Source organism: Hyposmocoma kahamanoa, unplaced genomic scaffold, assembly GCF_003589595.1.
Source record: "Hyposmocoma kahamanoa isolate Upper Pololo Valley unplaced genomic scaffold, ASM358959v1 62, whole genome shotgun sequence".
Lineage (NCBI taxonomy): Eukaryota > Metazoa > Arthropoda > Insecta > Lepidoptera > Cosmopterigidae > Hyposmocoma > Hyposmocoma kahamanoa.
In genome coordinates this window covers 13,498,738-13,516,411 of record NW_020653850.1, presented here as the reverse complement: position 1 = coordinate 13,516,411, position 17,674 = coordinate 13,498,738, and the positions used below count along the sequence as shown (strand labels likewise).

General features: G+C 38.7%; 2 protein-coding genes across 2 annotated transcripts; one reads left to right on the top strand and one right to left on the bottom strand.

The window, feature by feature from the left end:
• Positions 1–695: 695 nt before the first annotated feature.
• LOC113229540 (kelch-like protein 5) lies at positions 696–13,718 on the bottom strand. The gene is made up of 10 exons (XM_026463172.1): positions 13,501–13,718; positions 13,147–13,307; positions 11,765–11,967; positions 7,969–8,163; positions 7,102–7,284; positions 6,738–6,890; positions 6,217–6,377; positions 3,170–3,377; positions 1,901–2,090; positions 696–1,152 (listed from the first exon to the last, which is right to left on the bottom strand). Exons 2-10 carry the CDS (start codon positions 13,253–13,255, stop codon positions 1,010–1,012), a joined length of 1,545 nt encoding a protein of 514 aa, XP_026318957.1. The 5' UTR covers positions 13,256–13,307; positions 13,501–13,718; the 3' UTR covers positions 696–1,009.
• Positions 13,719–14,007: 289 nt separating this feature from the next.
• Positions 14,008–17,061, top strand: LOC113229493 (T-complex protein 1 subunit theta). The gene is made up of 6 exons (XM_026463097.1): positions 14,008–14,165; positions 14,431–14,988; positions 15,071–15,445; positions 15,903–16,129; positions 16,338–16,533; positions 16,637–17,061. The coding sequence occupies exons 1-6, from the start codon at positions 14,106–14,108 to the stop codon at positions 16,856–16,858; spliced, it is 1,638 nt and encodes a 545-aa protein (XP_026318882.1). The 5' UTR covers positions 14,008–14,105; the 3' UTR covers positions 16,859–17,061.
• Positions 17,062–17,674: the final 613 nt, after the last annotated feature.

Genomic DNA, 17,674 nt, shown 5'->3' with positions numbered 1-17,674 from the left:
TCAAAGTTCACAATCTCTTTTTTTTATAAAAGAATAAAAGCGCATTTGACCTCATAAACTGTCAGTAACGCCTTCACACAGGTGGTAGCCGGTGGGTGACGCTGCATTGTATGTATTCTACTTTGCTTCTGTTTCTATTGTACATAATACTTTTTTAACACAGCGTCACCGATTTTATGTAACGTGTAAATGTTTATGGTCATAATAATTGATCGCCAAAATAATCGTGAATCCAACTGTACTAAAAATACGTATAGTTGCAATAATCATATACATACTTATTCACTACACAGTCTGTACGTACAAATCCATTTTTAATAATGTTCGGTTACATTTACCATATAGATGCTAATAATACTATTCAAATAACAAAGACACGTTTGAATGCACTCTAATTTATATTCCCAATAAATGATAAAAATTAATACTAAATACCTATGCTCAAAAACTATAATAATTAAATATTATGCTCCATACAAAGAGCTTTTTCCTGTAAGTCATACAAATCACCGTAATACAATACAAAGTTATGATATATTTTTACGTATCAATTAATATATGATTATACACGGATTACATCAATCTAAGTTAATCTAAAAAAATAACGAAAAGATCATTCTAGTCATAAACAAAATTCACAGTGTAACCAACAACTCGAATACCAAGTCAGCTGACTTGGTATTCGAGTTCGCAATAATCGTTTTGGTTTTATCGGATAACGCTTTAAAGCTAGCGTACATACCCTTTAGTACACCAGACTACACATGCTCTTAAAAACTGGTAAGTTAAGTTTGACCTTTACCATGTTGCAACTAATTTTTAATAGCCACAACTGGACTATTGGAGTCAAGAATTATAGGTTAAGAGTAGAGTACATTTGCCAGAAGACCATGACAAGAAATAAAGCTCCCAAAATTCAACATCGCAAGAGTCAAAACGCAACTAGTCAGTCTTTAAAAATGTTGTGAGATTATACGAGCAGTATAGTGTCCAGCTGATGGCAGCGATATCAAAAGAGGTTTCTAGGTGGCGGCACGGCAACGACGGCGGCGCCTGCGCGGCCTGTACTTAGTGGGGCCAGCTTGCGCCAGCAGTTCGACTCCGAATCGTACACCTCCACTACGCACAGGTATTGCACACCGTCGTAGCCACCTGATCATTAAGAGAACATCAATAAACAACGTGACTCGATCAGGGCGATCAACGAAACGTTACACTGCGCTGCTATGAGAAGCTCGCAGCGCGAATTAGACACTAGTACAGTCAACAGCAGATCAAGATATACACTTTTGTTCGAATATCGCCTCTTGTGCAACGAAATAATTCGTCGATAATAGCTTGATGTGCTGCCGTCTGCATATCTAAAAAATATTATAGCTTCGTTAGACTCTATACGAGAGAAAAGTTCCGAATTAAAAGATTGCAATATTTATTTATTTATTGAATATTATGTTTTACTATCATGATTTTAATATATTTTTTTGTAAAAATACTCCACTAAACTTTTGAGTACCTCACAGATGCGTGGACGGCGAAAAAAACCGTTTATAAAACCCAATAAAAAGATCAGTAACACATATAGTATTCTGCTGATTCTGTCTATAAGCTCAATTGGTTAAAAACATGCACCGGCATGGCAACAGACGCTGGTTCGAGTCCAGTCAGATAAAGGAACTTTTCTTTGTGTTCGACCTTTGTATTAATAATTTATTAATGTTTAATCAATAATTAATAAATAATTAATTAGACCTTTGTTTGAGTAATTAAAACACTGATTTAACAAATAAAATGAGACTTAAATTTGCAGCATGACATACAATTATTTTTCGTGAAAATACTCCACTGGTTTGTTATAATTATGAATACTGTATTAAAGTGATTGTATTAACATGGTACTTACCAACAGCAACAATCCGGTCCCCAAGTAGGCAAGAGCCAATAGCGTCGCGACCGTAGGAGAGTCGCGCCAGCAGCACCCAATTGTCGGCTAAAGGGTCGTACCTCTCAACACACGCCAACCGTCCTCCAACCGTGTTCGCTGGTGCCTCGTGACCTCCTAAGGCATATAGGTATCCGCTTGCTGCACAGACCTGCAGATATAATACAGTTAGGCGTTACACTGATTTTAGTAGCATTAGAGGTCCTTGTAAAAGAGTTTATCTAGGGAAGTACTGCCACTTTACCTCGGCTGCCCCAGAGTAAAACCTAGTAAGATATACATTTATTGAAAATCATTTTTAACGGAATACTACTCCCAAAGTAATACCAAAATACCAAATATCATATCGTATACCGTATATCGTAAGACCAAATTGCAGTGACCAAGTTTAGTAGCAGTGCTCTTGGGAAAGAGTTCGTCCAGGGTAGTACTGCCACCTTACCTATTTCTGCCGCCAACCAATAATGTCAGCATTACTGTGTTCCGGTTTTGAAGAGTAAGGGTGCTGGTGAAATTACAAGCAAATGGGACTTATCAGGTTATGTCTCAGTGTGACGGGCGCAGTGGCAGTGCCCCTAAGATCTTTGCTATTTAAAGCTCTGAGTAGCACTGCAACTGTTATGGACAGGCGTGTAGCTTACCATCAGGCGGATAACATGTTCGTCCCGCAACTAGATATTATAAAAAAAAGACAGCCACTTCAAAATCCTACAATTTGCCAGAGATATAGAAACCCTGAAACCTAGTAAGGCACATCTTGTCCGCTTCGTGACCAGTCAAAAACCTAGTAAGCCTTTCTAACCAATTAAAAACATAGCAAGTATTTAAGACTTGTTAGGTTTTATAGTAATTAAAGTGCCTTACTGGGAATCTGAATTGGCGATTAGTGTGCGGGAGATGTAGCGGTTAGGGACCTCAAGCTATTTTACAATACAATTAACATGTACAGGGTGGAAAAAATCAATGAGACATGAAGGATAACTAACTGCCTTAAATGCGCATATAATAATAATATAAATAAAAACTTTCTTTAATACCGAAACAATGCAAAGATGTTATGCAATCAAAGCACTGGAGACTTGCGATGAGGACATTAGTACACTGTTACAATGTTGCAACGTTTATGTATGATTCATGTTTACTGCTGTAGAAGTTTCTTTCCACGAAATGATCTGCGCGCGCGCGGACTGAGTTAAATTTGCGAGGTTTAGACCTAAAGCAAGTACTAACGGAAACGCCGCCTCGTCGACGAGTCATCGGTGCACAGTTTGTCCAATGGTTGGTGGCAGGGTCGTAGCACTCGACGGAGCGCAGGCAAGCACCGCCGTCGCGGCCACCGACCGCATACAGGCGCCCGCGCAAGGCGGCCACACCGCAAGTGCTGCGCGCGCCCGCCATTGGAGACACGATCGTCCACGTGCGCGAACACGCGTCCCAACTTCGAAAAACACAATATTTCATAGCGCACCATATTGTAGTAACAGTCAACTTTTTTACTTGTTACTAGCATTATTTGGGTGCTGTTCAACTTTGAACCTCATATCAACCTTCAAGCACAACTAATCACATGTGTTGCGAACGCAACAGAATTTTTGTAATAAAATTTGATATGACTTTCGAAGCAGTAACTAAGCGCTCATTAAGGGCATATTACGTAGATCGGGAATTCTATTTTGAACCAATCAACTAACACCACATACATTTTATTTCATCCCTACCACATATTAAACGAACTTTTTATACGAACTAAAAAAGGTCAAAAAGGACGTTCACTTTTGAATTGTACTTCTATAAGAAACCACCACTGTTTAGCGATTAGTGATTGATAGTACTAGTAAACCAGTAACCTATTGCCAACATTATTCAACCAACCAACCAATTACACCACAATTACAGTCAACTTAAACGGATTAGGGGGTGGGTCAGCGGGTGGGTGAGTGGGTTTGAGTGGGTGGGTGGTGTGTTTGTGGGTCACTCACCCCTGACCCAACCGGCCCCCCAAACGGCCCCCCAAACGGCCCCCCCAAACGGACCCCCAAACGGCCCCCCAAACGGCCCCCCAAACGTCCCCCAAAGGGACCCCCAACCGGCCCCCCAACCGGCCCCCCAACCGGCCCCCAACCGCAACTGCTTTGTTTTGGGATTGTAACTATAAATCTATGTTTCTTATCTGTTATGTGTTAGGCCTGTCTAGCATTCAGCTTTGTGCCCCACAGCTGGCGAGAGGTAAAAGTCATATTTATACCGAAACCAGGAGAACCCGACTACACATCGTTCTTTTTGAAGATATTAGAAAGGTTATGTGAAGAACTGAGGGATGGAGCACTTAAGAACATACCATTACACGGAAACCAACATGCATACAGCCAAGGCAAATCCACTGAATCAACCCTACATGCCGTTGTGGGCAAGATAGAAGTGGCCCTCAGATAGTGTGCAGCAAGATAGAAGTGGCCTATACATATTGAAGGAGCCTTCGATAAAACCAACTTCTCCAGCATACAATCAGCACTGAGAAGACACGAAGTAGATGAAGTGATTAGCACAGCTGGATTAGCAACATGCTAAAACAAAGAACAATAAAAACAACAGCAAATGAGACCCCATGGGCCATAGTAGCGAAGGGGTGCCCTCTAGGAGGGGTACTGCTGCCTCTGCTGTGGAACATGGTCGTAAATGACCTCATCATTAAACTAAACAAAGAACATTTCTATACAGTAGGATATGGTGATGACATAGCTATTCTGGTATCAGGAAATTATGCCAATACACTCTGCGACATTACACAAGCTGCTCTCCAGAATGTGGAAAGATGGTGCAGAGCATACGAACTATCGGTAAACCCAACAAAGAAGGAACTAGTAATGTTTACAAACAAAAGACTACTGGGTAACTACCTACTACCCAAACTCTTCAGTACAGAACTACAGATATCAACCGAAGTCAAGTACTTGGGAGTAATACTGGACAACAAGTTGAACTGGAACAGGCATCTGGACAACAAAATTAAAAAAGCTACTATCACCTTCTGGCAGTGCCGTAGAATGGTAGGTAAACAATGGGGACTTTCACCCAAGATAACACTATGGCTCTACACAGCGGTGATAAGACCCATGATCAGTTACGGCGCGATAGTATGGTGGCCACGAACCAAACTGACGGCCTCAACCGACAAGCTGGACAAATTCCAAAGACTCGCTTGCATGGCGACGATCGGCTGCATAAGGACAACTCCAACTGCCGCCCTCGAAGCGATGCTGGACCTGCGACCCCTCCCACTGTTCATCAGACAGGAAGCGGCGTCAACAGCAGTGCGTCTAAACAGAGCCGGCCTTTGGAAGTACATGAGGACTCCACATACAGAAATCCTTTATAAGACTGTCAATGAGGAACCGCTACTGGAGGCGGCTGTGGATAGGATCCCAAAACAATACATACAATTGTTTGAAGGTCCCAACGAAGGACTGAACCCGAGAGAGGTCCGAGTGTTCACTGATGGATCTATAACAAATTCAGGAACAAGTACTGGGGTATTCTCAGAAGACCTCAATATCAGGATATCAACACTGCTTGGTGACCACAACACAGTATTCCAGGCTGAATGCATAGGCATCAAGCTGGCGGCAGAAGCAATCATAGCGAGAAGAGTAAAGAATCACACCATTCGAATACTCTCCGACAGTATGTCAGTACTTCAAGCACTGAACAGCTATGACATAAACTCAGGGCTCGTTTACGAATGCCATCAAGCACTCATGAAGGTATGTATACAAAACCACGTAACTCTACAGTGGATTAAAGGACACAGCGGCTCACGTGAAAATGACGCAGCAGGTGTACCAGCCAGAAAAGGATCAGTGTGGACGCTGTAGGACCAAAACCCATAGTGTCTCTCCCCTACCAATGGTTCTGAACAACTATACACAAAGATACAAAATCTTCACATAATAATACCTGGACCCTTACGGTTTGTAGACAGGCGAGAGAAGCACTCCCAACGCTCAATGCCAGTCTATCTCGAACATTAATTAAACTTAAGTCGACTTAAACGAAGTGTTCAGCAAACCGAGGAGGCTGTTGAGATTCTTGGAGGAGCTTGGGTGGCACGAGTAGGACCCTGCACCCACCACACGCAAAATAACGCCTTGACGTCGAGTTGCGGATACCAGCCCGTTACACCAAGTACCAAAGTACTATTCTTCTTCTTATCTATCGATGGTATACATTACAATGCTTGCCATCGTGGTCACTAGGAATAGTTACAAGTTGTGGCGTACCGTTCGACCGAGTTGAGATAAATCCATCCGTCGTGTCCACCGACGGCGTAAATGGGCGCGTTGGGTCCGTCGCCCAGCACGGTCACGCCCAGCCCGTGCCGGTGAGTGTTCATCGGGGCCAACGTGCTCCAGCTCAGCGACGTCAAGTCGAAGCATTCCACCTATACAACACGCCACAGTATGTGGTTCATTCATATTATTACATACCGACAAAAACTAATTGTAAATTTAACCTTCGGTCTGAATAACTGCTATTTATCTGCCCACGAAGTTCTATTTTTATACTCATTCATTCATTCATTTGGACCATTCATCCTTTTAAGAAAATACAATTATTTTAAGAAAATTGTGCTAAAACCTTCAATTGCAATTTCGATAATAAATTATGAATAATTTTTTTTTACTTCAGCATGACTTTTTTTTCATATCAATCTCTTTATCTACGTAAGACGAAATAAGATGCTATGTATTCAGTTTCATGCATTACAAATAGTTAGAAAGAACCTTTTGAATAAACTAACCGTATTCAAAGTTTTGAGTCCATCTCTCCCACCGACTACAATGAGTTTATTTTGCATCACTGCAACGCCAAATTGTAATCGTCTAGCGCCCATTCTCATGAATGGCGTCCATGTATTTGTGCGAGGATCGTACATCTCCATGTTGCTAGCACCCTGAGGAATAGAAAATAAATTGTAAATTACAGTTCTGTCAAAGAAAACGGGAATTCATGCAATTTAAAAAAAAAATTGGCTCACTTTAGTCGAACCCCATTTTGAAGCGAAAACCAATCCTCATTACTAGCGCGTGAGATGATTGACGTAATCGTTTCACGTCGTATGTATTAATTTTTTTTAATTCAAAACACCTATCACACAAACTTACCTTATAGCCATCCATTCCTCCTATAGCCAACAGTCGTCCTATGGTAGAAGTCCTCGGTCGAGTTCTATGCGAGAACAAAAGAGAACGTCGCTCAGGCAATAGATGCCACTTCACTGCCTCCATTATCAAAGGTTGGCATTCAGGTACATTCCCGCAAGCCACCTCTACTTTATCAATTAAATACTGAAAAAGAAAAGTACACATACATATAAATAGCCCATAATAACCCAATAGTCATGTGGAAACTGGTTAAAACGTGATTCGGAAGACCCATGGTTCGAGCGATGCCACAGGATGCGCAGGCTAGGTGTTGCGACGACTGAGCGGTGACGGTGCGATGTTACTACATATAAATTAGAACTACATGCACAGACACACGCCACATGGTGCGTTGAAACGACGCGCGGGTACGAAGCGCATGCGCATCGGACAAGGGGCCAGAAGACGAAACTGGGAGGGGTACTGCGGTGCGTAAATAAGCGGCGTTACGTTGCGACACCGCATTGCTCGTGTGGCACTCAATGCATTGAAATCATAGCGTTGCGAAGACGCTATGCACCGGCAGCGCTCGTGTGGCATCGCTCTTACTGTTTTCATCCAATAAGATGCAAAAAGCTCATTTATGACTTACATAATTATGCTTACTTAATTGGTCATCAATTTCATCTATTAGTACAGGGGCCTTATAGGTAGCAGAAATCGACTAGGTCCTTGTCTAAAGATAGCACTGATTAAACCCTACTTACAACCTTATGAAAATTGTTACAAAACATCAGTCCATTTTTTTCACTTGTATACTGCAACTAAAATAGTATAAATATATGTAACTACTTCATTAATAAACTCAATTTAATAAACCATACGTACCTCAGAAGAGAGCAATGGTAACTTTATTAACTTTAACAAAGTAGGCAAGTGCTGTTCTCTGGCACTGTCATGCTGCACCCAGGTCATGAGGCTCTCAAACACGTTTTCTTCGGTCACCACATTGAGATCATCAGATTTCAGCAGACTAGCCAACTGGTCAGCTTGGAGCGACAGGAACTCTTGGTGTTTCACTACCTGAAGTGTTAATAACAAATTCTCAAAAACCTAGATTCATTACTCATTTTTCTAAACTCAATTTAAAAAAATTGCAACTCTAAAGTACAAAATTTCACTGAGATTATATTGTAGAAAAAAATGGTTTATTTAGACTTGTAAATATATGTGAGACTCAAAAGTTGTGTCTGGATAGAGTAAGGTAGCGTTCCGTGATCTCTGCCTTCCCCTACTGTGCAACAAGGGCGTGAGCTTATGTATGCATGTATGTGTGTGTACATATATACATATAAGTAAGGTCAATTTCTTCTTTCTGGAACGACTTCTGATGTCATGCTTCCCAAGCAAAATTTCAAAAAAACTCTACCAGGTAGAATTTCCAACCAGGGAAGACTGGAAAACCAACAGTCTTACCTGGAAGGTCGGTAGCATTCTTTGGTATACCGATGGGTCTAAGATGGGACCCAATGTAGGCTGTGGTATACACGGCGTAAGATCCAGGCTCAGCTATAAGTTGAATTCGAGACTACACTCCTCTATCTTTCAGGCCGAAATGGATGCCATAATTGCTTGTGCAGATTCGAACCTGAAGAGAGGCTACGTTAAGAAGTATATTTACATAAACTCAAATAGTCAAGCCGCTCTACATGCACTAACCTCTGTCACCCAAACATCGAGGATTGTAGAGAACTGTGTGACTATACTGAATGCTCTTGGGAAAAGGAATAAAGTGGTCCTGCACTGGGTTCCAGGTCACTCTGAAGTCGAGGGAAATGAGGCAGCAGACAAACTGGCAAAGGCTGGTGCTAAGGAAACCTTTATTGGACCTGAACCCTTTATAGGGATAGCATACAGCCTGGCAAAGTTCACTCTGCTGAACGAGAGCACACACGTCTCCCGGGAAGTGTGGCTACAGAGTAAGGGTCTTGAGTATTCAAAAGCCCTGATAGCTGCCTACAGTGCTAAACACTGTAGAGAAGCTCTGTCATTAGACAGGAATGGCATCAGAACGCTCACTACAGTTTTAACAGAACATTGTGGCTTGAACAAGCACATGTCAAATATTGGGCAGAGAGAGAATAGAGAGTGTAGATTCTGCCATGAGGCGGATGAAACTCTTGCTCATCTTCTCACCCAATGTTACCCCCTGATAGGCGTACGAAGCTCCATACTGGGAAGGCGCATGCCACAACCAGAGGACATTAAATCTGTCAGAGCCAGGAAACTCCTTCAGTTCTTCAATCGGCCTTGACTCCGAACTGTAATTAGTGATGATCACACTAGATCAACTGACGGTCGCTGTGGTGAGGGGCTACATACGCCCCGAATGAAGCCACCCCAATAATAATAATAATAACAATAACGCAAACACTCAACATAGCCCCGCACTAGGGAAACCCTGTGTCGCGGGTGCCATGGACACACATATAGACAACCACAAATTACACCCAAACTCACGAGATAAATAAATGTAGGCCACACAAATATTTCTCCCGGCCCGGGAATCGAACCTGGGTCCTCTGCGTGGCAGTCCGGCATGGTAACCGTTCGGCCACGGAGGCAGTTAGACAATAAGGTCAATTTCATTTCCTACATTACGAACCATTTATTTTTATGCAATTTTTAAGATGAACAAGTTTAAAAGTAACAGCAACTCTTGACCACTACGTGTCTTGAAGCAAAGATGGTGTCAACGAAGGAATGAGCACATCTAGAAGTCAAAGTCAAAGTCAAAGATTATTTATTCCATAGGTAAAATAAATTTACACTTGAAAATGTCACATTTAAGCTACTGCTCGTTCATTACGCTGACCTCCCTGAGAAGAACGAGCAAGAAACTCTAGGGATTGCTCTTTTCAAATAAACTTAAATGTTATGGACTACACTTTGAATCAAATTTGTGTGGATTGTGGAGCCGTGGCGTCTTTCCATACATCTTTATACAGGGTGTCCCAAAACTCAACGTCAAGCGGTCACTGGGCGAGAGGCCAGGTTATATCAGTTCTGGTAAAAATGACAAAAAAAATCCATGTCACTTAGTTAAGTACGTGATTATTTAAACACGGAATATTCCGGAAGGTGAATTGGGCGCCTTGGTTCAATTTTGTGGCCTCCTCGATCTCCAGACCTAAACCCCTTGATTTTTTTTTACTGGGGCTGCATAAAGGAAAAATTATAGCAAAACCTATAGAAAATCTAGCCCAATTACGCCACAAAATTGTTGAAGCAGCAGAAGAAATAAGTTTGAGAAGATTCGCACGATTGATAAAAAGATCTTTTGTGAGGCGATGCAGAGCCTGTATTCGTGCTGAAGGTAAACAATTTGAGCATTTACTTTAACATTAAAGTATTACAATAGTTACTTTAGTTTCATTTTGATTAAAATTTATTATAATACAACAATCGATTAATTATTAAGTTGACACACTCACATGTGTTAGGGTAGATTATTTTGTTTAATGCGTTGTCACTATCCATCTCACTCTATCACATATGACCATCTCACTTCCACGATGTTAAAGCCAATCTTTGAGCACACAAAAGTATTATTTATCATGGCATGAGATTTTTTTGAAACGAGCTCCTTTTGCAAAAAATAAGTTATAATATTTTTTATGGAATGAAGAGTGGCAAGTATTGTACCATTTTGAAATCTTGATTATATGGGCCATCTTTTAAAATAACTTGCCCAGGGTAGTGTAGTTCATTTTTTTTTAAATATGAAGTGTCAAAGCTAGCTGACATATTTTTTTTAAGCTACGACTAAATGAAACTTATTTTTTATTACTAAACTCATACCGTTTACTGTTTGATTTGTGACTGCAATAAATAGCATGGTTATTTATGATGACGTTAAAAAAAATCACTCCAAAATTTGAAAATTTGTGATGACAGTACGTAAACATGTGGTCTAGGGTATCGATTTTCAACATTTTCAAAAAAATGCCTATTATCACTTAACTAAGTGACATGGATTTTTTTAAAATTTTTACCAGAACTGATATAACCTGGCCTCTCGCCCAGTGACCGCTTGACGTTGAGTTTTGGGATACCCTGTATAACACATAGTCTTCAATTTTGTAATATGATTTTTCGATCAAAATATTTTTAATGTAGTTTTTAAACTTAGGAAATTATAAACTTAATATATGCTCTGGAATCTTATTGTAAAAACATATACAGTTCCCCATAAAAGAGTTGTTTACCTTGGTTAAATGAAATTGTGGTACCATGAGTTTGGACTTAGCTCTAAGGTTAATATTATGGATATCTTCTTTCTTATTGAAATTATGTATATTTTTACAGGCATATAAAATATTTGAGTAAATGTACTGTGATGCCACAGTCAAGATACCAGTCTCCTTAAATTTTTCTCTGAGAGTAACCCGAGAGCCTAGACAGTACACAGAATGAATCGCTCGTTTTTGCAATACAAGTATATGGAAGATGCCTACTCAACCACACTTTGAAGACATTTGAGTTGTATATGCAAGGATAATAGGGAATATTGTTCTTTCACTTTGTGAATTTCCATCCAGCAACCAATATTAGCCAATGTATTGTTTAAATAACCACATGTGAGCAATCAAAATGTTACATAAATTGAAACACTAAATCTGACCTGCATAAAATGCTGGTAAGTGTACTCTAATGCACTTTTATGCAGGGCCATGCAGGACTGCTGCTCTGCAAATAAGGCTATGCCCAGGCAATTGCATGGATCCAACTGTTTCTTTAGATAGGCACAGCAGGCATTTGTTACTGTGGTCAATTGGAGCAGGCTGGCAGTGGACAGCAGAACTTCAACAGTTTCTTCTCTTAGCTCTGGAAATCAAAAGTAACCTGTGTTATCCCCATACCATCCTTTACATGTAGTCATATGTATGCTTCTGTTAGAGAAGATCCAAAGATAACAAATCAATTTATAAAAAACTGTTGTACTTATAAAAAAAGCTTATAGATAAAATAATAACTATGTCAGGCAAATAATAAAATTTATTAAAACATTATAAATAGAGTTGAGACAACAAACAAACCATAGTTAAATCAATGTATAAAATATTTAAGAATAATTTAAAAAAGTAAAAATTACAGACAAGCCTAACCTTTAACCTTACATTTGAGAATAATTTAAAAAAGCAAAACATTACAGACAAGTTTTTTTGTAATGAGATAAATAAAGTTTTAAACTTAAACTCACACTAGATCAAGGATTTTTTTACAAACAGACTGCCTTCTTTAATTCTTATGTATGATGAGAACAAATCTTGCTTCAAATTCTATCCAACAGCTCAAAATATTCTAATAAACACTGTATTGATTTTGTTCCCAGTATTATTAGAACCAGTATAAAGACATGTAGACTAAAAGTTTCATAAACAAGCCTGCCAAGCTTTTGATTCATCAGAAGTGTCTAGAACATTTAACAGAGACAAAGGGTTGCTGAAAGTTCTTTGTGTAAATCTAAATTCAGACTCTTGAATGTTTATTTAGATACAGCTGAAGCTGGCTGCCTTTTTGCTTTAGTTATTTCAATGAGTCATGTTTGCTTAGATTTTTATTATACATTTTTGTAAGTTAAAAAACAAACACTTCCTTTTCAAACATACATGAAAATCTTTAAGGCTGAGTGTCACGGTTTTATATAATATTTTGGCCACAAGCTGATGTTGGTGATGCAAAATAATAGTTTTTGCAGAATGAGTCACATCAGCCCGTATGGTGGACTCTTTCTCAATGACTCATGTTTAGCTGTGGCACATTAAGTATGGCATATAATAATAGGATGACAAGAAGAGTGTTAGGTATGAATATGGAGGGATGTAAGGGGAAAGGAAGGCCAAAGAAAAGATAGATGGATTGTGTGAAAGATGACATGGATAAGGTGTGAGTATAAAAATGATGACTGATAGGGGACAGTGGAAGAAAAACACATGTTGAGCCGCCCCACCTAGTGTGGGATAAGGACAGGAAGATATAATAATAGGATTACACAGAACTTACCTATTGTTCCTGTGTAGCAATAATGTACCAGAGATTGCAGAGCTTGTGCATCAACTCTTTCTATAGCTATTTCTGTGAGTTGAGACTCCCTCAATGCGCCGGTAAACATCGCCGCAAAATACTCACTGCATGATGCTAATACCACTTTATGTGCTGGTATCCTGGTACAATAAATAAATAAATTCATAAACTTATAAATAATTACACATATATTTTAAATCATGCTGATATGCAATGTCATATCTAATTTTCAAATAAGTTACGACAATAATTGTATTGCGCGCTTGCTCAAACAGGTATGCAGTTAGTGGCGCAGAAATGGGAACGTGAGACAAAGATCTTCGTAGCACTCACCTGCAACTACCGGCAATAAGAGCCACGTCACACAACTTCTGAGACTGGTAATATCCGTATATATTCTTCAGCGTCAGTTCTGGATGTCCTTTATCACAAAAAAACTCATCTTGGCTCGAAGTGCTAGACAAACTCAGCTGACTAAGTTCACGGGGTAAACCTTCATCAACAGAGTTTGTAGAAACATTGTCCTTTGAGGCTTCCGGTTTCTGGGAGTCGGAGGCAGCCATTCTTAGGAATAACTAACACCTAACTTAAAAATATAAATATTCCTTTCAAAATGGAAATTCTCAACAAAGCCACAATGGAATTGTATGAAAACAAAGATTTGTCAAAAATATGTATTTTTTAGGCTAGGAATACTAGTAGTTTAGTTGTCATACATGCATTCATCCATTTTTTGGCGATTAAACGAACACATAAAAGCTGCCTGTTCCCATTCGTTCTTCTACAATTGTTCATTCCTTTTAGTTGCATTAATTCATTCGTTCTAAACGTAGTGCTTAAATTCTCTTTGATTCGTTCTTACCGCAATAGTCACGAGGGGTTCTCTGAGATTTAATTTCTGTTTTTAATTAGTGTAAAAAGTAATTTTTGATTGAAAAATGGCTTTACACGTGCCTAAAGCTCCAGGTGTCCCCCAAATGATGAAAGAAGGAGCACGGGTAAGTTTTGAGAAATATAACCAACAGTAATCGGCTCGTTGTCATGCCTCCGTATGATATTAATTTATTAAGTTTTCATGAGTTCTAAGCTGCTTCGTGGCTTTTATTCCCCATAAACGGTTAAATTTCAACGAAAAATATGTTTTACAATTGCAAAATGTTTAATAAACATTGAAATTTCGTCAAAAAATTTGTTCATCATTAATATTTTTTAATCTTTATTTGCTTCTTTACACCACTCCGTTACTCCTGTTAATAATTGCAGATGTTCTCTGGTCTGGAAGAGGCAGTGTACCGAAACATCAATGCCTGTAAACAATTTGCGCAAAGCGTACGTTCCGCCTATGGCCCTAACGGCATGAACAAAATGATTATCAACCACATAGACAAACAGTTTGTGACTAGCGACGCAGGTACAATAATTAGAGAGCTTAATGTGGAGCATCCCGCTGCCAACTTGATGGTCCTCGCCAGCCAAATGCAAGACTCAGAAGTAGGAGATGGCACAAACTTCGTCATAGTCATATCTGGTACTCTCCTAGAAGCTGCAGAGGAGCTGCTTCGACTTGGTATTACCACTAGTGAAATAGCAGAAGGCTATGAGAGAGCCCTCGACAAATGCCTTGAAATCCTGCCAGAGCTTGCATGTTATGAGATTAAGGATTACAAAAATATACAAGAAGTTACCAGAGGCATTATGCCCTCTATTATGTCAAAGCAGTATGGACATGAAGAATTCATTACTGGACTTGTAGCAAAAGCATGTGTAGCCATTCTTCCTCAAAAGACTACATTCAATGTTGACAATGTCAGAATATGCAAGGTAAAAAATGTGATAATATTAATATATAAGTTTTGTAAATTGAATTAAATTTTGATATCGTATAAAATGTTATTAATTATAGGTTCTAGGAGCTGGTCTTCTGCAATCTGAAGTTCTCTCTGGAATGGTATTTAAACGAGAAGTAGAGGGTGACATCACATCAGTCACTAAAGCTAAAGTGGCTGTATATTCTTGTCCAGTGGACATCACACAAACTGAGACAAAAGGAACAGTCCTTATCAAATCAGCTGATGAGCTTTTGAACTTCAGCAGGGGAGAAGAATCCCTTCTCGAAAGGCAAATTAAGGATATAGCTGATGCTGGTGTCAAGGTTGTGGTGGCTGGAGCTAAGTTTGGGGATATGGCTCTGCATTTCTTGAACAAGTACGGTTTGATGGCTGTGCGACTTAATTCTAAGTTTGATCTACGTCGTTTGGCCAAGACAGTCAATGCTACTGTAAGTGATTATACATACATTAGTATTATTTTTAGTTTTTATAACATGCCATGTACAGTAGATAATTTATTCTTGATATTATTTTTATGTTTTTCCGTAAGTATGACAAAAAAATACAATACAATCATTCTTAAGGCCTTGTACACAGTAACAGTTAGTGCTATATACTGTACAGGAATACCTGAAATCTCTTAATATGAAATTTCTATCAACAACAATTAATTTCTTACTCAAAATATTAAGTTAATAATTAATTACCTATATTCCCCTTAATTAAGAACACTTCCAGTGACTGTCTGCATTATGTAGCACTACATTGTGCTATTCACACACTGCACAAGACCTAGTGTTTAAGAGGTGTTCTCTTGTTGTAAATTTCTTATAATATTAATTGTATTGACAAATGAGTAATTACATAATGACATTACATGCATAATCATTAATTACTACATTGTAGGTCCTCCCAAGATTGACTACACCAACTGCTGGAGAGCAAGGTTACTCCGATGTAGTAACTGTAGATGAAGTGGGTGACACGCGCGTTGTAGTCTTTCGTATGGAGACTACAGAATCCCGCATCTCCACAGTAGTCATCCGAGGTTCCACTGATAATTACATGGATGATATTGAAAGAGCTATTGATGATGGTGTCAATACTTTCAAGGGCATTACTAGAGACGGAAGGTAATAATTTTAATCTACTTTTTATTTAATTACATTAAAAATAGCTCAATTTTACTAATTGTAAAATTTTTATGAAATACTTTTATTATACAAGTTCTGACTTACAACCTCATATAAAATGACACATACTGTTCCATAGTTTACAAAATCTTCTAACCAATTTCAAGAAGTGAATCCATATGGTTTGAAATGTTTTTCTTTTAAACAGATTTGTGCCTGGTGCTGGAGCTACAGAGATAGAGTTGGCTCAGCGTCTCCTGCAGTTTGCAGACACCCTGCCAGGTTTAGAGCAATATGCTGTTAGGAAGTTCGCAGTTGCTCTCGAGAGCATCCCACGCGCCCTGGCCGACAACTCTGGCGCCAACGCTACGGAAGTAGTCAACAACATCTATAAAGCTCACAAGGTAACTAACACTTGTAAATATGAACATAATACACTAAAAACCAAACTTATTTAATTTTTATTTTGTTTACAAGTAAATGTAAGTTGGTTAATCAATGTTTCAGGAGGGAAACAAGAACGCTGGTTACGACATTGATTCAGAAAACAGCAGCGTATGTGACGCGAAAGAAAAGGGTATTCTCGATTTATATGTCCTTAAGTACTGGGGACTTAAATTCGCTGTAGGAGCGGCCACTACCATTCTCAAGGTCGACCAGATCATCATGGCGAAGAAAGCAGGAGGACCCAAACCGAAGCAATCTCCGGGAAGTGACGACGAGTCATAATTTTTGTACTAGACTAGCTTTACAATTTTCCAGAGTATTTGTCTTTAGTTAAGGTTCCAATTAACATTTTAATTTAAACCACTATAATTGTTTCGATCGTTAGATGTTGTAATAACTAATATTACAATTGATACTGCTTTAGTTTAAATGCACTAAACCTCACAAATTGATATTGTGACTTCAATAAAATATTTTAATATACTCACAATATTAGTGTGTTATTTTATTACCCAGTAAGTGGAAGTTCAGACATGAGCATTGATGACATAAAAATAAGGTCTAATAGAAGCCGAAAAAAGTAGTCACACATTTTATATGATAGAAGTCAACATTAAATTTGATTTCCCTAAAAGTGGTGAAATACTATTTATTCAACATTTACAACTTGCACATTTCCAGAATGTATGCTAGTCATAACTAATTGTTTCTTTGATAATTATAAATTAAACAAGTGTTAAAATAATCTGTACTCCGCTAACTTTTTTGAAAGTAACAAGCATGGGAAGTTGAAAATTGTAGTGAAATTATTCATTTTTTCCTGTTTTTAAAATCACTATTTATATTTTAATGAAGTAATGATCATTTAATTGATAAAGTGTGACACAGTGAAAGAGTTTCATATGAAATTAAATGTGGCTAAACCTAAACTCAAAAAACATCTGTATTTGGGATTGTGGAGAATGTTTAAAATATAGACAGGCTTATAAAAATGCTTACAATATCCGAAAGAATCCTCTTCTAAAATACCTACACCACATTAAGTATCCCTAGTAACTTTGTGACACGTGACTACTTTTTAGATAGATAATTTAATAT